Source organism: Mya arenaria, chromosome 12 (genome assembly GCF_026914265.1).
Source record: "Mya arenaria isolate MELC-2E11 chromosome 12, ASM2691426v1".
Taxonomy (NCBI): Eukaryota; Metazoa; Mollusca; class Bivalvia; order Myida; family Myidae; genus Mya; species Mya arenaria.
Genome location: NC_069133.1, coordinates 27,067,724 through 27,089,674, shown reverse-complemented (window position 1 = coordinate 27,089,674; position 21,951 = coordinate 27,067,724). Strand labels below are relative to the sequence as shown.

At 34.7% G+C, this 21,951-nt stretch overlaps 1 protein-coding gene across 1 annotated transcript; it reads right to left on the bottom strand.

Annotated features, from left to right (window-relative positions):
- Positions 1-215: 215 nt before the first annotated feature.
- On the bottom strand, positions 216-18,002 carry LOC128211632 (histone acetyltransferase KAT7-like). The gene is made up of 13 exons (XM_052916619.1): positions 17,881-18,002; positions 16,745-16,823; positions 14,190-14,741; positions 13,480-13,562; positions 12,171-12,257; positions 11,292-11,498; positions 10,552-10,749; positions 10,171-10,260; positions 8,722-8,862; positions 6,738-6,831; positions 5,648-5,794; positions 4,847-4,953; positions 216-3,569 (listed from the first exon to the last, which is right to left on the bottom strand). The coding sequence occupies exons 1-13, from the start codon at positions 17,893-17,895 to the stop codon at positions 3,441-3,443; spliced, it is 1,929 nt and encodes a 642-aa protein (XP_052772579.1). The 5' UTR covers positions 17,896-18,002; the 3' UTR covers positions 216-3,440.
- Between the last annotated feature and the right edge of the window lie 3,949 nt (positions 18,003-21,951).

Genomic DNA, 21,951 nt, shown 5'->3' with positions numbered 1-21,951 from the left:
CTATACAATATATAAACTCCTATACCGGAGTGGTAACAAATAGGAGGAGCTTAACCGTTCAATAACTAACATGCTATTATGTTGTGCACTTATACAGCACGCTATTTATTCAACATTGTCCTTGACAACATGGTATACAACAATTACGCAACCCGCTGATAATGTGGTTGAAAGAAGCGTATAAAAGGAATATATAAATCATAATAAAGACAGGAAAGACTTCAACATTTTATTTGAATGAGTGAAAAACAACATTGGAGGAGGAAATTGTAACAAATAAATAAAACAAAGACGAAGAACACACTTGGATGACACCACCAGGTGCAGTATGATGGAAGGATCTTTTCTATTAGTTTGTTGTTTTTCAAAAAGTACATGATTTAATGGAAAATAGAAACAGCTGGAAAGCATAACATACTGATATACATATGAATATCTGAACATGGAATTCAGAAAATACAACAATAGTTTTGCTTCTTGCGTTGGTTATGCGTATTTATGTTCTTAGACATGATTGGCAACGGTAATGTTTATTTATGTTCTTAGCAATGACTTGCTTTGGTAAAGTTTATCTATGTTCTTAGCAATGACTTGCTTTGGTAAAGTTTATCTATGTTCTTAGCAATGACTTGCTTTGGTAAAGTTTATCAATGTTTTTAGCAATGACTTGCTTTGGTAAAGTTTATCAATGTTTTTAGCAATGACTTGCTTTGGTAAAGTTTATCCATGTTCTTAGCAATGACTTGCTTTGGTCAAGTGTATCTATGTTCTAAGCAATGACTTGCTTTGGTCAAGTTTATCTATGTTCTTAGCAATGACTTGCTTTGGTAAAGTTTATTTATGTTCTTAGCAATGACTTGCTCTCTTAAAGTTTATTTATGTTCTTAGCAATGACTTGCTCTCTTAAAGTTTATTTATGTTCTTAGCAATGACTTGCCATGGTCAAGTTTATTTATGTTCTTAGCAATGACTTGCCATGGTAAAGTTTATTTATGTTCTTAGCAATGACTTGCCATGGTAAAGTTTATTTATGTTCTTAGTAATGACTTGCTTTGGTAAAGTTTGTTTATTCTCTTATAATGGTAATTGATACAGTAATCATTTCAATATACAATGCATACAAAAATGACAGTAGTAAGGAAGCAAATTTCCCTTTTATTTTTAACACTTTTATTACATGATGAATAACATGAAAGGGAACAACCCTTATTTAACTCATCATAATTGTCAAACCAATTAAGAGATTTTCTAGTCATATGATAACCCATTAAAACAATTACATGTTGATATATTCAAGTCTCAAAATAATCTTTTGTTTAACTTAGGTAGGTAATTATTCAAGGCAATCGTTATCCTATTTCAGCATCATATCAATAATGTCATAAATCTTGACAGCACTAATGTATTTTTTTATCAAAAGACAATGAAATTGTATCATCATTGATTTATCCAATAAGATTTCTGCCTTGTTCGTACATATTTGAATTATTCTAAATGCACCAGGTTTACTTTAAGTTTACAAGAGCATATATACAAGAAATGTATATTCATTTATGCATTTTAGTGAAATATCAAGTTATTTTCACTGTTGTTATTGTCACTGTAGTAAAAGTATCAAAATTGTTATTTTCACAGCTCTTGTTAAGACTTTTTTTCCAGTATTTTTTATGAAAAGTGGGGTATGGTTTACTATGCTGTTCAGAATTGTTTTAAATTGATGTCATCAAAATGATGTCACAACATTATGTTTTTACACACAAATTTTCAATTAATGCAATATAAAATGACATTTCTGTAAAATTTTAGCATAAAACAAACAAAAATATGTAACAATCACACAACAAAACGTTGCATAATTTTAAAAAATAGTTAAGATAAAACTAATGGAAAGCAATGAAAAGCAGATTTCGTTGCTTCTGTTTTGTTTAAAATTGTTCTGTTCCCAATTGGTTTGGTCACGAGAAAAGAATGTTTAGTTTACTCATTAACATACAGGTAAACAGACATTTCAAAGACATCATGCTAATGTTGCTTAGTGCATCTACAATCCTTGATGATCTATTGACAGGACATCCATTAAGAGTTTGATATTGTAAACGGGAACTTACTTGCCATCAGTTTTGGAAGTTTAAGTCTCCCTAACACTAAATATTTCTCCATAGCCATTATTGTACAATTATTCTGATGAAAAATAAAATAATCATCTACTAAACAATGCCGACTCAACATAATTATATTCAAATAATTTTATTTTAGTTCAACCCTTTTTTAAGGTGTGGCATTAATATTACTTTGTCAAGGAAGTTTGAACAAGGAAGTTTGATTTTAATTGTTGGAAGTTTCTTTACTGCCGAGGACCAAATTTTGGAAGTTGAATCCCATTTCTAGTAAGAAATATAGTTACTTTAAATCTTTCTTTAATGGTAGCCTTGTATTGAAATTACTGTAATTACCAATAATCATATTATAGTAAATAGACATTAATTTCTCAGATTCAATTCGAACAGATAACACATCTTGCAATCTACACATAATAATTTCTTTCCTTTTCAAGAATCATATCATTGGTCAAATCCATCTTAATCACTTGACATACATCTCCATAAATGACATCAGTGCTCCACCTAGGCCTAAATAGCAGAGTGGGGCTTCTCGCTGCCCTTTTCCAGCATCCTGCTGCCTTTTTACTTAACTTTGTTTGACATGGGTCAATTTTCAGATAAAATAAAAAAATAATAAATATGCATAATTTTGACACTTTAATAAGTAAAGATAACAGCTAAAGTATTCATAACAAACTATTAGTATTGAAAGTAGTTACAACACATGTGTACAATATCAATTGAACATAAGCCTTTCAAAGTGCCCCATTACAGCTCATTCAATGTGCATCAAGTGCCCTTTTTGACCTAGCATCCTGTCATTTTAATATCCTGGCTGGAGCACTGATTAAGTGATTATTATGTCAGACATGATATTTCTGTACAGCTTAGGCTATTAAACAACATTTTAACAACTGAACAGTATCCTTTCTATTTTATAAGTTCATCATAAAGGAATGACATAGTAATGTAAATCCAACATTTCATTGTCTATGTAAATCTCCTTTATAGAATTCATGTGATTTGTGAAACACCACTCCATCCTTTGAAGCTTATAAGCCATTCTGTATTTTTTTACGAGCTATACCTGAATTTGTTCAGATTACACCAAGTCTATAAATATCTACATCAGTATAAGTACATGTACACGTATGCCCTATTATCCGGATTTATGCGAGTCCAGAAACTGTCCAACAGAGAACATAGCTTATATGATTGCCAATTTTCTTCCCAAGGAATAACTTGTAAAACAAAATTTCCGAAACTTGAAGTCTGCAATCAACTTTCACAGTGTTTGATGCCCCCCTCTTGCCAGACAATAATGTCCAATCCCCCTCTCTATGCAGGCTGACTGGTAGGTTGGGCGAGACGCTTGTTGTGGGGGGTCCACTTCAGGTGGGTGGAGTCAATGTCCCTGTGGTCTGCTGGACGCTTCGCCCGTCTTGCCAGATAATCATCGATCAGATCCTGTAGAAAACAAACAGTAACAATGTCAGAAGGCAAAGATGAAAATACTTCCTATGCAATAGCTATCCCATGCACAAGTTTGTAGCCAAAACTACACTAAAGGGTTGGAGTGGTACAGGTGTCCATCTCACACCAAAGAGATTATGGGTTTGATCCCCATCATGGTTAGGGTGGTCTAGTGGTACAGGTGTCCACCTACCTACCATCCAAGAGGTTGTTCGTTCAATCCCTACCAGGGTGAGAGCTGTGTTGTGGTACAGGTGTCCATCTCTCACCAAAGAGATTAAGGGTTTGATCCCGACTGTGGTAAGAGTGGTCTAATGGTATAGGTTTCTGGCTCTAAATACCATGGTTGTTGGTTCAATCCCCACTCGCATAAGCCCTATCATGGCCTCTCAAACTAGACATCAGTACTAAATATTTAAGGAAACAGACTCAACATAATTTTTTAAGCTTTCAACTTTTTCACCATTGAGCTTTAAGAAATTGCTATAAATTGAACCTTAACTACACTATGATATATATAACATCATCTCTGTCATTGATATCTGCAGTATGATATCATGTTTCTTACAAAACCCACTTATAATCATCCTCATTGTGACGAAATTTGATACCATTTTTGTTAAATACTTAAATCAGTCACTAGAAAGTATAGTGTTACCATAGTAAACCACATGACTCAGGTTTTTGAATTTTGCTTTCAAAATAGTATAACCAAATTCATTGTCCGTAATTACAAACAAAGAACAATGAATAGAATATTGACACCAGGGCCCAAATTTCTGGAACAATCTTAAGTATCATCTACCAGAATCAAGCTTAGAACACAATTTTTGTTTTGGTATAACTGCTCTCATTTTGAAGAGTTTGTAACTTTTATAGAAAATTATCTTGATGCTAAAAAACGGTTTAAAAAAAATGAATAAAACATCAATTTTGAGACGGAGATATGTAAAGCTGCGATCTGATCTTTTGTCAACAGTCTTTTATCACTGGTTTGCAGATATTTATGCAAAAATTTGTTCGTTTCAAGACAAAAAATAAGGAAGTTGTCAAAACGTTCAATCTGTGAGAGTGCAGCTTTAAAGTAGGTAATTTGTCTAAATGAAATTAAGCTTACTTCAGCTTGTTATACTGAAGAGTTTTCAAGAATTTGGGGCTAGAACAGATGTTTCTACCCAGAAAACAAACTTCAGCTTAATAACTTAAGCTTTAAGACCACTTTTCTACACAATCAAACTTAAAAAATAAATATAGAATTAACTTAACGGTACCTGTCGTTTCAGTACGAGATGTTTTCCCTTCCAGTATTTCAGCATGCCAAGGGCCTGTAGCGTGCTCACGATGTCGTTAGCATTGATGGCTGTCTCCTGGCTTACATCTGGCAATACACAAATGTAAATAGGTGAGTCATTGTGTCAGAACACATATAATCAGTGAAAAATATCAAGTTATCAATATATTTTTGTAGTGTCAGACATAAAGCCATTATCAGGTGTAGTTATGTGGGGATATAGCTTGAATGTTTTGTTGTTTTATATTTATGCTTTGTATTGCTAAATTCTGTACTAAACATCAAAAATACATGTCGTATTTTTGATGTTTAGTACAGAATTTAGCAATACAAAGCATAAATATAAAACAACAAAACATTCAAGCTATATCCCCACATAACTACACCTGATAATGGCTTTATGTCTGACACTACAAAAATATATTGATAACTTGATATTTTTCACTGATTAAAATTAGTTCCAAATCAACATCAGCGCCCACAGACTGGGACACAATTTCAATGACGACATTTCTGAAATTAATGAAATGACGATACGTGTGCATACAAATTGGTGCGTTTTTCTTTTATAGTGTAATTAAATCATGTTTAATTCCTATTAAAGGTATATAATTAAAAAAAAAATGTTTGTATCAGTGTAAGATAGTAATATATTTCACCTCATAAACAACAAAAGTGACTAGAGTGAGAAATATTATGATCTAACACTAAAACAAACAGTTACCCTCTACGTGCCTTAGATTGATAACACACTATTTGTATTACCGGCACCTCATCCTACCTTTGATGCAGAACTCTGCCCCGCTGTACTTGTGCAGGTACTCAAGGAGAACCTCCTTCCAGTAACTACGGTAACTAAGCAGGCCAAGGTCAGACAGGGGGCGCTCTGGGGAACCAATCTTGCTCTCCGCCTTGCTCAACAGGTAACCTGCAGGTCAAACAAAGGTGTTTTTCAACATGGGTTTGGACAAGCATATTTAATGATGGCACCATTTAAAAAAGCCGAACCTACATTTTTTGCTATTTCGGAGTTTCCATCTTTTTATTAACATATTTTAGTTTGCCGCCTTTTCTGAAAACACCGGACTTAACAGCCAATAGAAATTGAGTTTACTGGTCAGTAGAAGTTGCCGAAAAACCCAAACCTACATGTCATTGTATATGACATTTTATATTGTTTTTTGTATCTCCTGAAGAAATACAAAAATGTAAGTTCGGCATTTTTAAATGGTGCCATCGAATTAACAATTGATTGTCAATATCTTAAATTTTAGATAAAAACTCAGCTGAAACATTATTTGTGCAGCTAAAGCAGGATTTTTTTATTCTATTTTGCTTCTAACTGCAATGCACCAGAGTTTGTTTGTTATTAAAGTAACACTCTTATTCAAAATCAATACAAACACATGTATAACAAACATATTTGAGCGATAAACCTTTAACTTCTTACTAAAATAATACAAATATGCAAAATATTGATTACTGATAACACCATTGTAACTGTGTATTTAATAGCTGAAAATGCATTTTTTTTAAATGATTGGTGAATGCTAAAAGATTTACTGTGATCAACTATTGTTTCATAAGGTAGAAATACCGTGTTTTCTGCACATTTCTTTCAAATTAAACATAGTATCCTTCATAAGAACCATTGTTTTCTACATTTATCGATCACTTTTCGTAAATTAAAACAACTGTATTAAATATGGTAGATCTTATTTGGGAGTAATAGTGCATCTTTAAAGGTTCTGACCAAAATGCTTATCTTTTTCTTTTTAAAAGTACAAAAGCATCCATTAAGCTTCCAATCTTTAATCTAACAGAGGTGAAGTGAAAATATAAAGTTAAACATAGGAGTATAAGTAACTTACTGAAGTCAATCAACATCTTGCCATAGCCCTTCCGCATGTACTGGGGTAAGGTAAGAATACATGACACATTGTAGTTCAGGAAGGAATTCTTCTCCTGAAAGTAGAAAAAAACAGTCAGTGTACAGTACTAATGTACAGGTATTAAAAATCTGAAGGTGTACAGTACTAATGTACAAGTATTAAAAATCTGAAGGTGTACAGTACTAACGTACAAGTATTAATAATCGGCAGGTGTACAGTACTAATGTACAGGTAATAATAATCAGTCAATGTACAGTACTAATGTACAAGTATTAATAATCGGCAGGTGTACAGTACTAACGTACAGGTATTAATAATCAGTCAATGTACAGTACTAATGTACAAGTATTAATAATCGGCAGGTGTACAGTACTAATGTACAGGTAATAATAATCAGTCAATATACAGTACTAATGTACAAGTATTAATAATCGGCAGGTGTACAGTACTTATGTACAGGTAATAATAATCAGTCAATATACAGTTCTAATGTACAAGTATTAATAATCGGCAGGTGTACAGTACTTATGTACAGGTAATAATAATCAGTCAATGTACAGTACTAATGTACAAGTATTAATAATCGGCAGGTGTACAGTACTTATGTACAGGTAATAATAATCAGTCAATGTACAGTACTCATGTCAGTAATTAATAATCGGCAGGTGTACAGTACTAATGTACAGGTAATAATAATCAGTCAATGTACAGTACTAATGTACAAGTATTAATAATCGGCAGGTGAACAGTACTAATGTACAGGTAATAATAATCAGTCAATGTACAGTACTAATGTACAAGTATTAATAATCGGCAGGTGTACAGTACTAATGTACAGGTAATAATAATCAGTCAATGTACAGTACTAATGTACAAGTATTAATAATCGGCAGGTGTACAGTACTTATGTACAGGTAATAATAATCAGTCAATATACAGTACTAATGTACAAGTATTAATAATCGGCAGGTGTACAGTACTAATGTACAGGTAATAATAATCAGTCAATGTACAGTACTCATGTCAGTAATTAATAATCGGCAGGTGTACAGTACTAATGTACAGGTATTATTAACCAGTAGGTATACAGTACTAATGTACAGGTCTTTTTAATCAGTCAGTGTACAGTACTAATGTTCAGGTATTACAGTCATTTACAAAAGTGCTACCATTGGATGCTTAAGGTAACATACCTTTTTTATTCTATACAGTTACCATTACCGAGTAGGTGATGATTAGTATTAGTAAAAACTTGAGATATAAAATGTTAAAAAATTAGCAAAATTTTTTTTTTTAATGTGATGTACTTTCAGGATTTTAACCTTAAAACGTGAACACTATTCAGACAGGCAATGCGACAACCATTTTTGTGCAGGAAAGTAGACTACAAAGTTAACAGTATATTCTTTTAAGATTTAAACACAGAATTGTTCCAAAAAACTGTTTTCTTACTATAAACACTTAACCTCTCATTCGCTATCAAAACTCCACACTATACAAATATTATACCTGTTCAGCATTTTCAGATAGCAGCTTTATCATTTAACATACAGCGTGTTACCCTGAGTAGTCACTTCTTTTATACCTTTATCTTCCTTCTAAAGCCTGTCTATTGCACTTACATGTAGTTCACCAGTGAACATAACTCAAGAAATGACGTAAACCTATTTCAAACATTTATGTTTTCTTGTAAACATTTGAACAAAGCTTCATTTGCATATCTTTACAAGTTATGTCCAACATTCAGTGTATCGCCTAGTGACAAAAGACAAGGTAATAAATGTGATGAATAAACAAATAAAAAGGACACTAATTGTGATTCTAATCGTTAAAAACTACCTAGACAAGAAATGCGTCATGCATTTTTCTTTACAAGTAACATTTTTTAAATGTTCCCTGTCATTAATATGTACATGTTCTTTAACTCTTTTCCTTTTTCCATGAAGAATCCCTCATGTCGTACCTTTGAGAAGTATCCGAGGATGTGACAGCCGTGTGTATCATTCTCTGTCATCACATAGAAGAGGAAGGGCTCCACGTCAAAATACAGGGTCTTGTGGTCCAGGAACAGCTTTGCCAGCAGACACAGGTTCTGACAGTACACCTGCAATATACAGGGAATATTATGCAAGGTTGTGATTGACTAGGCAGCTGAAGGGCTGAAACCATCTTGAGATCCATTTTGGGGGTCCTGTATGGGGGTCAAAGTAGGTGAAACACTCTGCCACTGAAGCATAACTGGCATTGCAGGAGCCCTGTTGAGGGCTTCTTTACTTCAAGTTTGAAGCAAACTAGAGTGTCAATACTAACAACCAATAAAGAAACAACCAAAAGCAACCAGTTAACTTTTTCAATTTAGCGAAAAAAAGTTTTGTTTTTTTCTAATATCTTTTTGGTCCCTGAAGCAATAACATCACATCCCTGTTATAGTAGTCGGTTGATTTGTGGGGTTGTTTCACTTCTAGTTGCTTGCGTTAAGTTTATATTGCCTGAGATGGAAAGTCGAGTGCAATGTATTTTTTCACAAGCAACAAGAAGTGATACAATCACACAGATCAAGTAACTAACATACTTGTAGTATTGCTTTTATACCTTAAAACCATCTTTAAAATAAAAATTACAATACTTTTCCTCACAAAAGCATTTAAATTTGATGACAAGCTTCCTACTTCCTTCTCATAGGATTGCGTAGTAGATCTGCGCATAGGATCTAGGCTTCTATGTGATACGAATCAGAAAATGCAGTATGTTGCCTTAGCTCTGTCTGATGCTGACTTAACGATAAAGTATTAAACTTTAAAGACATTATTGTAAAAACAATAGAGGTTGGGACCTACTTGACCGTAGCACCGCCAATGGAGCGCTCCATAAGCTAAGGGAGTTAAGTGACTGACATTCCCCATACAGACTTTAATCCAGTTTTCAAGTGTTATTTTTTATCATGCAATATATCAGACAGAAATTTTAATATGTATGAAATAAATTGTGATACATTTACCCTCTGGTATGGTATATGGTTAACGGTTCCATTGGATATCTATATTGAGAACTCTTTGACAACTACTTACAGGTCCTAATAAGTACTCCAATCTTAATAACTTTAAAATGACGCCAAACCACACATCCTGCTATAATTTCTCAAGCGATCTTAAGTCATTTAGCCTTTCAAGGTCTTTTTATGTTTGCCTATAATTTGTGTAATATTTGCATTTTGAAAAATGTTAAGGCTTAAACAAAAATATTTTTATAAACTGTAAACAAAAATCATTTTTATGACTACCACAATCAAATATTTTTGTAAAGTCAAGTTTAAGTAACTTGGTTAATTTAAATAAGATACTAAGTCTTGTTATGCTCAAGAATTTTCTAATAATTGGGGCCTTTCCAGTTCCATGATAACCTTGTAGATTACCTTGTTCTTCTTGCCATCTACTTCAAACATGGATATGTTGTTTTTCCTGTAGATTTCATCACCCGGTGGATGTCTCCATACACACTTCGCCTGTAACAACACAACTGATGTACAAAATTTGTTGACAAATATTTTTAACTTAATAGAGTCAATGACATTGGTGATTTATACTATTATACATGCACAGACCTTTTTTTTGAATAGTTTCAAGCCAAGCAAATAAACATACAAAGATTGAGTATTATTCTGTAAAAAAAGCAATCTTGAAATACAGCAAAAGGATTTTTTATAATGCTTTAAACTAGGGATTTAACGGCAGATAACTGTAAATCCTCAAAAAAACTTGAACATTATCCAACCCAAAGTAAACTTCTGACATACCACATGTCTGCGGAGAATGGTTGCCGTCTTCATGTACTTTAGACAGAACTCGCACAGGTAGATCTTGGGCAGGCGGGCGTACTCATCTGGATATGGGCTCGAGTACCAAGTGGAAATCTCGTAACGCCCGATCTCCAGCTGACGTATCCGGTACTCCTGGTTGTCAAACCGCTCGTAGTGGACGCTCATCTCATGCTCCTAATGTGGATGGAAACAATTTAATTCCAACATGTACATGTTGTATGACTGTTTTGTAAGTGATAATCTTAGGATACATGTAGCTTTCTTACTCCATCAACTGTCCTATAAATATACCGAAAGTATTACAATTGCATCAAGTTGAGCCCTTATTCTTCTACTTTTCTAAGAAATTCTAAGAAGTTGGCCTTATCAGACACAAGCATTTGCACACACCAAGGGAAGCATAAACCCAGGGCACTTACAAAGCACCAGAGGACACTTATATGCTCTGGGCATACATGCAAGCAGGCACCACCCAACCATGATTTTGATTTAATAATATTTTATTGCATGAAAATACATTTGACACTGAGAATATCAATGCAAATTTTAACACAATATATAAACCGACATTATAAAATCAAGCATGCAAAGGGATTGGGCCATGAATTTTGCCAACATCAGTTACTGCCCTCTCACCCAACCATGTTAGCATTATATGACTACTACATGTACATGCCCTCAGTCAGGAGCATAAAAAGACATCCTCCTTTTCCTACCCTTTGTTCACAAGCTCTAGCTTGGGCGTCCTGGAACAGCTTTAGGTCAAACTTGGACGCGAGCCCCTTCAGGACAGGCTGTCGAGATTTCTCATATTTCTGAGTGTGTTCATGATGCTCTTTGATCAATTCCTCCGTAATCTCAGGAACCTCACTGCGTGCCTTCACAATCGCGTCTTTCCGCACTTTTTGATCATCATTGGCATGCTGGAATGTCCCAATAAAAGGTTATTCTTGCTTTAAGTATTAAATCTGTACTGTCACTGATTGACTGATTTGACAACTTTTTTTTTTTTGTATTGAAACTTGGTCATTTGCCTTTTTTGCATAAATGTCCGGAAAACAGTGAAATAAGACTGCTGACAAAAGAGCAGATCAGAGTTGTTTATATTTCCGCTCGAAAATTGATGTTTTATGGCTAAATGCTTTACTATCGTTTTAAAAAATGTGTATTGAGGCAGTTTTGTGAGTGTTCTTAAATGACTGAATTGAAAGCATTGATGACAAAATCAGCTGATTTGAGACAAATATAAAGGAAAAGACAAAACTGTCAATCTGTGAAAGTGCAGCTTTAAGGTACATATCTATTGGGCTTAATTGAAGTTATATTAAGTATAAATATGTTAAGAAGTTAATATTTAATTTAGTTTATCATAACATTTTAAGGTTTATTAAAATATTAAAGGACTATCTGAACTGATTTTATTCTATGAAGACAGAAAAATGCACAATCATGCTGGTCTCCATGTTGGCAGAAGGATGATACCAAAAAAGGACAATGCAATACAGTTCCATATCTCCTTTACCCTAAATCCCTACGACAGTATCTTTTATATCTTTTTACATGTACATTGTTATTACCATGTAAAATTGTTCTACCTGCTTTCTCAGCCCTTTTCTGTCTGTCAGTCCATTTATAAATGCCTGCCGATCCTCGACACCCTTCTGTCGGTCATCATAACGATTCTGAAACAATTAAACCAGTTAACCTGACCTGTGATTTTTCTGTGAAAACGAATGTATTTATTCAAAGTCTTTTTCAGTGTGTTTTCTGTTGCTTCCTTGAAAAGTATATATTTTCCCCCTACCCAGGAAATAATCCTTATTTAAAAAAAAAATCAGAGGAGCATTTATTTACCTCTTAACATTTGGCAAATATAGTGCTATTCATGAATATGTTGATTGGTATGTTGAATAATCAATTTGGAAAAAAGTTGTGCATTATATAAATCATTTTAATATTTTCCCTCTTTTTGCCAAAACAATGCTTTTTGCCTTATCAAAGGGCCCCCCCACAATCCATTTAAAGGTGAAAAAAACCCACTGTTTATTTAACTCAGGCACAACTCTTGTCACTTTTGTGTGCTGCTGTATGACTGAGACAGCTTTTAAGTTATATAATTTGAATATTGAATTTGACCCAGTCTCCACTACATTTGTATTCTTCAATTGTTGTGGTGAGTTTCTTAAACTATTTGCTCTCGAGTGTTGTAATTCAAATCCTACATAACAGTACATTAGCAGAGAGCACCACATAGGCCTAACAATATACAGTCAAAACCTGTTGGCTTGATATCTCAGAGACCGGCCAAAATACTTCAAGCCTTGAATACTTCAATATTTATTAAAGATGCATTCTTACTCCAAACTAAGATTTTACACAATTAATAATATTGTTTTAATATTCCAAAAAGGATGAATAAATGTCGAAAACAATGGTTCTAATGAAGGATACAGAGTTTAATTTGAAAGAAATGAGCATTATACACAGTATTTCTACCTTATGCGCGACTATATAAGTTAATCACAGTAAATCTTTTAGCATTCACCAATCATTTAATATTTTTGCGGTTTCTGCTTTTAAATACATGGTTACAATCTTGTTCTCAGTTATTAATATTTTCCATAAATGCACTATTTAGTAAGTAGTTAAATGTTTATCAGTCAAAATTTATATTTGTTATACATGTGTATGTATTGATTTAGAATAAGAGTGTCACTTTAAGCCAAGACGGAATGCACACATTGGGTAAAAATAAATCGTTAACATCCAGTTTGAGCCAACCAGGAAATCGAACCAAGCAATATCGAGTCAATAGGTTTTGACCAGTCATCGAATTTAGTCTTTTGGATGAACAAGCCATTTATGATAAACTACATGTAGTTTTCGTACAGGATCGGTAATTACCTTGCACTCATCAGCAGTGGTGTTATGGTAGAGGGGGCAGGCAGACAACGTCCGATGGCTCTCGTGTTTCCCAGTCAGATGGCCTGCGAATAATACGGTAAACTTAAAGTGTCAAGCAAACGGCTATTATTTTTTGAGGGTTAGCCAGGTTTTGAAAAGGACAGGGTGCTGCAGAAAAGGGACAGGGTGCTAATGGGGAGAAAGGCAGGTATTTCACTTTAACACTTTACCTAAAACTCTATTATTTTGAGACCACAGGTGGGAAAACTGCGTAATTGTACAATTTCATTGTAAACTTTAACCATTGAACTAATTTAAATAACTTCATATCCCTATGAATTGTTTTGTATTGAATAGACAATAACCATAATGTCATTATTCTAATGATCTGAGGAAAATATTTAAGGCTTATGAGTTCTTAACTGTTATCAGCATAAAAACATTTCATATGGTAGACAGAAAACATTAAATGACGAATTGACAATGTACATCTTTAACTTAGCTTAACCCACAATTAAAAACATTCATAATATGAATAAATTATAAATATTTGGATACTTCAAAATAATATAAAAGCACAACAAGACCTACCAGTAGTTAACTTTAAAATATGAATTGAAATTTGAATCTTACTGTGTAAACCGACCGTATTTGCTTCATGTTCTTATTGTTTAGACAGTAAGATTCAAATTGCTTTTTATTTGAAATACCTCTAGAGTCACAGCCAGGTAGTGGACATTTGGCATTTGTCTCATTGTAGTCCATGGATGGTGTAGGCCTCTTCTCTCCCCATACAGACAGCGGTGAGTCTTCATCCGCCTCATTTTCCTCCACAGTTTTCCCGGGCTTGTGTTTGGATTTCCCCTTACCAGCCTTCCCGCCTTTACCACTTTTTGAGTTCTTCCCCAATTTACCTTTGGGTCTTTCACTATCATTGGAATTCTTATCACTAGCTTTTTCTTTTGCTCCTGATTTGGTCTTTGTTTTGCCCTTACTTTCATCAGTATCACTGTCAACTTTATCCACAGATCTGTTTTTTGTTGTATCAGATTCAGCCACACCCTCTAGTGTTTTCACAGGTTTTTTGTTGTCCTTTGATTTATCCGCTGTAGGGGAGTCTTTAGCCTTGGACCTTGTGGTCCTCGGCGTCACTGACAAGTCCTCCTCCGCCTCTGATTCAGACTCAGACTCGGCATTGTTTGCAGACTCTGATAGCTTCCTCCTCTTTCCTGGCACAGCTGACACAGCGCTACCACCAGCACCTGCCAAGTCAAAAAAGATTGATTAGAGATATAAATAATAAAGTGACCATTATGAATATGATGATGAAGATCAGACATCGAAATTCCTAAAAATAGCAAATTGGCTAAGTCTTAAACATGATTTATGAAGCATTTTAGCTAATGAGTTATGGAAGGGTGCTGTACCATGCCCTTTTTTGTTAGCAACCTTCTCTTCTCATGGAGACTAGCATGGGTACCCTTCTGCCTTCATAGAAGGAAATGCTTTTAAAAGAGTGTCAAATAACTTTATATGTTGTAATGTTTGTATGTTTTATATAAACACACAAACATTACATATTTGGACAATTGCTATTTTCAGTCAAATTCATAATTTAAGTTCTCTACTTCTCTATACACCATACCCTTTTCTCCATTAACCCTGCCCTTTTTTGCAGCTCCGGACTAAAACCCTAGATCATTTGGTGGGTTAATACCAGAAAGACAAGCCACCAAAGATGTTTGTAAAAGGTCAAGTAATTTAATATGGACAATCACATGTTTTTCCAATGTTTTCCAGGTTTTTTTTCCAGTTATTTAGGAATATAACCTATACCCGTGAGATTGGAAATTTTCGCGTCAATCTTGGCAAAATTGGGAAAATTTTCATAAATAATTACAAAGGATATAATTTATATAATACTATAATGAATAACATTGGTATTTTCATCATAATATACATGTACACTGACCCTGTTAACACCTTACATTGTTTAATCCCTTGTTTTAACTCTTTGAAATAGTCAATTGTTTGATTAACAAGTTCTTAAAAATTTCAGAGACAATTTAATGGGCTTATCTTCCTCTTAAATTGGATAGAAAATCTGCTGTCTATTAAAAAAGATGACTTTCAGACTCATTGAGAGAATGTAATGAATATATCAATATTTTTAATTTATTCCAATTTCCAAATAGTCGGACTTGTTTGCAATTGATCAAAAAACAAATGAATGAATTTTGTAAAATTTCATCAACATGTTTCCTTCGGCATTCATCAAAAAGTAAATACACCATCATTATAATAAATAAATACTTTATTTCACCCAGTTGTCTACTTTCAGTTTCACTTCTCAGTTCTGTCATTTACCGATATTGGCAATGAAGGTCGATGTCATGTATGTAAACATGTAGGTGAAGCATGACAAAGAACAGCATTGTCTATTAGTTATTTTAATCCCCTCCTGCAGCGAATAATTTACTGTCACCTTTAAATTATTAATCCTTTTGTTGGTGGTGGTGTTAGTAGTTTATACTCCGGGTCCCGGCGTGAGCACATTGAAGGGTCCCAGAGTGACAGTTTAACCACCACACACCTATCCTGGGCAGAACCAGTACTAGGTGCCTTCACCTCTGCAGGCCATGGCAGAGGTACAGTGCGAATGGTCGTAGAAAGGATTTCATAACCAATCACAACAGAAGTGACCTGGTCCGCCCGGAAATCGAACCCGGGTTGTCCAATTCAGAGTCCAACGCTCTACTGAATGAGCTAACCGGGCGCACAATCCTTTTGTTGACAATGACACGTTTTTAACACAAAGTTTTTAACTCTTAATTTGTTACATGCTATCTGATTGGATAAAAAGTATAGTTCAACCAATGAAAATCCACCTTTCACTATGACGCGGATATTACATCATTGTATGTCTCAGTCAATATACGCTTGCAATGTAGGGGAAATAACTGTTTTGTTTATATTTCTATCGTCTTTTATTCTTATTTTCTTTTGAAGTTTTAGAACTCAAGATTGGGAATTTTATTCAGAAATTGGGAAAAAGATATACTTTTTGCCATTGGGAACATGACCTAATACCGGCTATAAAAATTGCCGAAAAAAATCCCTGTTTTCATAGACAGACAATCACTGTGCATTAATTAAGGCAAGTCATTATATTTGAGACTGTTGCCCTAAATTCAAATATATATCTTTTAGGCTTAGGACAATGTGTAATTTCAGCGCTTTATTTGACCTGATTAAAAGTGTGTACCTGCTGATCTGCGTGTTACTCGAGGTGTGGTTTCTTCTTCAGACATCTCACTGTCCTCCTGACAAGATGTGGCCCCTCGCTGAAGAAAAAAACAAACTAAGATTGTAAAACTTAAAAAATATATCAGCAATATCTGGGAAAAGATGATGGAGATGGTTCACTACCTGTTATTTTAAAGAAAAGGCCTCAATGATGGTAAGAAAATTGAGGATGCAGGCATTGAAAGTTGACATCATCAGAACCTATGACAAACATAGAAAACTATGGGGAATGTATTAAAATCGGTGACATGAACATCAGTTATGTACATATATATATCTACCATGTCTATTTAGGTTGAATAGGATATTTTCATATACGGTACAAATCCTGACTGAAGAATTCAACTAGAGTCCTGGTCTGTATGCAATCACTTCTATTGAATGCAGAACTAATGACAGTGAATTCGGATGAAGATACAAAACTTATACAATCAAATGTGTGAAAATAGTTGTTGATTGGCGGTTATTTGCATAAGAACAGTAATAGATTACAGAACAAATGCACAATAAATGGCTGTAAGTTTCTGTTAGATCAACAAGCATTATTTGTTAAATCATTTTGAGCATATCAATTAATGACTTGGGGCTTGGAATAGGGCTCAGGTGTCAAAGTAGGATATAAATCATATTTATGGAATTTCAAATTTTAAACAAGACTGTTTTTTCAACGATATAATCTGGGGACAAGCAAATGCAGTATTTTGGTAGTACCATTTCTGGTCCAAGATATTGGTAGGCAATTTTATGTAAGTGGCTTGGATTGGGATATTTTTTGTGGATACGGGAAAAAATATATTGTAAATTTGGCTTTGGGAATGGGTCTGATCGCCGACCCGGTGGGAGCTTCAACAAATAACCCTGAACTGTGTCACAGCATATGATAACGGGGTGTCACACGACAGCAGGTCCATATCAATGTTCTAGTCATTCTCATCTATGTAATAATAAAAAGGTGTGTATTATAAGGCCGTAGGCAGGTTTAAAATGGGTGATAAAAAGATTTTATTTAAAAAGAAAAATAGCATCCAGGAGATTGCGATGTTTACAATAACCAACGAGTTTGATTCTAGCATCAACTTATCAAATGTCAACAACCTTTCTTTTCCCCATAGTAAAATGTCGGAAATTCTATCAAACGAAGAGAATTTTGCCTTAAAATCAATATTTTTCGATTTTTCGATCACTTCCGCCTTACGCCATTTTTAATTTTCTGAAAATACGCTGCCGTTATATACGGATACCGTCAAAACGGTCTGCTGCAAAACGGTTATAAAACTGTTACTATAAAGTAGGCATACCTGATATCTATTGGCATTGTCTTTCCGAATTGCATTGCATTGCTTATTATTAAATTATGTTTTTATAGATTTCTTGAAAACCTACAAGAATAGCGAGAGTTAAAATCTAGGTTACAGTCAACTGGAGAGTGTTTACGTGCATTACCTCTACCAAATTTAATTGGTTTATCAACGAATCGGAGTCTATATTAGATGGATAAGCATTCCTACAATTTTTGTATAGGTGAAAACTGAAATTCCATCCCATATAGTATTCATTTTTCTTGCCCTTTCTGACGGTTATATTTACCATATGTATCTATTGATACCCTACAGTCGAATCCACTTGCGCCGAACTCGCAGGGAACGGCAAGAAAATCAGTAATAGGACTTTATTCATACATAGTTCGAGACACTCCTTGTGGCAGTGTATTGCATCACATTTTACAAAAAATTCTACACCGTTACAACTTAAAGCATATAAGAAATGCAAAACATTTTGTCCCTCTTTAGAGAAATAGTGGTGGTAATGGTAGCGGTGGGGTGGGGTCTTAAATCAGAAACATTTGCTATTTCTAACGATAATACATACTCTTTTCGAACTTAACGTGGCGATACAACTCGTGGAACCTCACTAAGGGAATCATGACTGAATATACATGTACATTAATATTTTTTCTCATGCGGAGTGGTTGATATGGAGCTCTGTGCTATCGGTTAAACAGCGCAAACCTTTGAAAAAAGAATAGATTACAAGGGCATGTAATTGGACTGTCACCTATAGGCTATACCGTTAAATAATTGTTGTTTTTTTTAGGATCGGTGGAGCCTCCAAGATGGCTGGAGACGTAAATATACACATATATACATACACTTGCGGTCCTTGGTGGGTGCCCCCCCCCCCCCCACCAAAAAAAATTCAAAAAAATAATACATAATAAAAATCGTCCAAGTTTCAATATATGAGAAAAATACGATACGTCCAAAATGCGCCATTTCGGTCAAGAAATTGTTTAAATACTCCCGAACCCCTCCCAACACTTTAAACCAAGTAAATTTTGGTTCTTTGGAAGGGGTGCAAGTTAAAAGGTTATGCGCCCCCGAAGTTACGCCCCATCTAAAATAGAATCCTGGATCCACCCCTGACATACATACTTTATATACATACTTAAGGAGCGTTTTACTGATTGCATGACGTTAAGTTGGGCACACCGATATAAACATATCTTCCTAAATCACTCATCTTTACAATTGATCTACCACTTAACACAATGATGATACGGAGAGCTCTAGTGCGTTAATAATCAATTTAAATCTACAACTGACGAGGCATTGTGAACAATGTACAGTATGAGGACAACATACTAAATTTAACTTAGATTGCATTCTTTCATACACATTGAATAATTGCTTTGTGCAATAGATACATTTTAATAAGTGTTATACCTTTTTAGAGTGAGGACATTTTGATACATGTACCTGGTGAATTAGGATCGCCCCTGAACAAAATTTTTCAATTTTTTCATGCTATCATCAGTTAAAAGATTTTCACGAGTTCTGGATTTGTGTTTCGTAATGGCTTTGAGGCCATGGTATGCCTTGAATCAGACTATATTGTAACCAGTGGCACTGCTCAACACCGTTACAGTGGACTACTCAAAACAGTCTTTGTTATTTCGCGGTTCAAGTCTGTTTATCTCAATATGCATGGATCCTAGCGTCAATCAAGAAAACCTCAGTCGAAATCACGGTCCATGACGGTTTATCTCAATATGCATGGATCCTAGAGTCAATCATGAAAATCTCAGTCGAAATTACGGTCCAAGACAGTTTCTCAATATGCATGGATCCTAGCGTCATATATGAAGCTGACAGTAAAAATCACGGTCCAAGAAGGTTTATCTCATTATGCATAGATCCTAGCGTCATATATGAAACTTGACAGTAAAAATCACGGTCCAAGAAGGTTTATCTCATTATGCATAGATCCTAGCGTCATATATAAAAATCTCAGTAAAATTAACGGTCCAAGACGGTTTATCTCAATATGCATGTATCCTGGCGTCATATATGAAGCTGACAGTAAAAATCACGGTCCAAGAAGGTTTATCTCATTATGCATAGATCCTAGCGTCATATATAAAAATCTCAGTAAAATTAACGGTCCAAGACGGTTTATCTCAATATGCATGTATCCTGGCGTCATATATGAAGCTGACAGTAAAAATCACGGTCCAAGAAGGTTTATCTCATTATGCATAGATCCTAGCGTCATATATAAAAATCTCAGTAAAATTAACGGTCCAAGACGGTTTATCTCAATATGCATAGATCCTAGCGTCATATATGAAGCTGACAGTAAAAATCACGGTCCAAGAAGGTTTATCTCATTATGCATAGATCCTAGCGTCATATATGAAACTGACAGTAAAAATCACGGTCCAAGACGGTTTATCTCAATATGCATGTATCCTGGCGTCATATATGAAGCTGACAGTAAAAATCACGGTCCAAGACGGTTTATCTCAATATGCATAGATCCTAGCGTCATATATGAAACTGACAGTAAAAATCACGGTCCAAGACGGGTTATCTCAATATGCATGGATCCTAGCGTCATATATGCAAATCTCAGTAAAAATCACGGTCCAAGACGGGTTATCTCAATATGCATGGATCCTAGCGTCATATATGCAAATCTCAGTAAAAATCACGGTCCGAGACGGTTTATCTCAATATGCATGGATCCTAGCGTCATATATGCAAATCTCAGTAAAAATCACGGTCCAAGACGGGTTATCTCAATATGAATGGATCCTCGCGTCATATATGAAACTGACAGTAAAAATCAAGGTCCAAGACGGTTTATCTCAATATGCATGTATCCTAGCGTCATATATGAAGCTGACAGTAAAAATCACGACCCAAGACGGTTTATCTCAATATGCATGGATCCTAGCGACATATATGCAAATCTCAGTAAAAATCACGGTCCAAGAAGGTTTATCTCAATATGCATGGATCCTAGCGTCATATATGCAAATCTCAGTAAAAATCACGGTCCGAGACGGTTTATCTCAATATGCATAGATCCTAGCGTCATATATGCAAATCTCAGTAAAAATCACGGTCCAAGACGGGTTATCTCAATATGCATGGATCCTAGCGTCATATATGCAAATCTCAGTAAAAATCACGGTCCAAGACGGGTTATCTCAATATGCATGGATCCTAGCGTCATATATGCAAATCTCAGTCGAAATTACGGTCCAAGACAGTTTCTCAATATGCATGGATCCTAGCGTCATATATGAAGCTGACAGTAAAAATCACGGTCCAAGAAGGTTTATCTCATTATGCATAGATCCTAGCGTCATATATGAAACTTGACAGTAAAAATCACGGTCCAAGAAGGTTTATCTCATTATGCATAGATCCTAGCGTCATATATAAAAATCTCAGTAAAATTAACGGTCCAAGACGGTTTATCTCAATATGCATGTATCCTGGCGTCATATATGAAGCTGACAGTAAAAATCACGGTCCAAGAAGGTTTATCTCATTATGCATAGATCCTAGCGTCATATATAAAAATCTCAGTAAAATTAACGGTCCAAGACGGTTTATCTCAATATGCATGTATCCTGGCGTCATATATGAAGCTGACAGTAAAAATCACGGTCCAAGAAGGTTTATCTCATTATGCATAGATCCTAGCGTCATATATAAAAATCTCAGTAAAATTAACGGTCCAAGACGGTTTATCTCAATATGCATAGATCCTAGCGTCATATATGAAGCTGACAGTAAAAATCACGGTCCAAGAAGGTTTATCTCATTATGCATAGATCCTAGCGTCATATATGAAACTGACAGTAAAAATCACGGT

Coding starts and splice junctions, on each gene's coding strand:
- LOC128211632 (XM_052916619.1), bottom strand. Junction 5,795..6,737: donor CAAGATGTTGATTGACTTCA/GTAAGTTACTTA, acceptor TTTGACCTGCAG/GTTACCTGTTGAGCAAGGCG. Junction 4,954..5,647: donor GGCAGAGTTCTGCATCAAAG/GTAGGATGAGGT, acceptor GTGTATTGCCAG/ATGTAAGCCAGGAGACAGCC.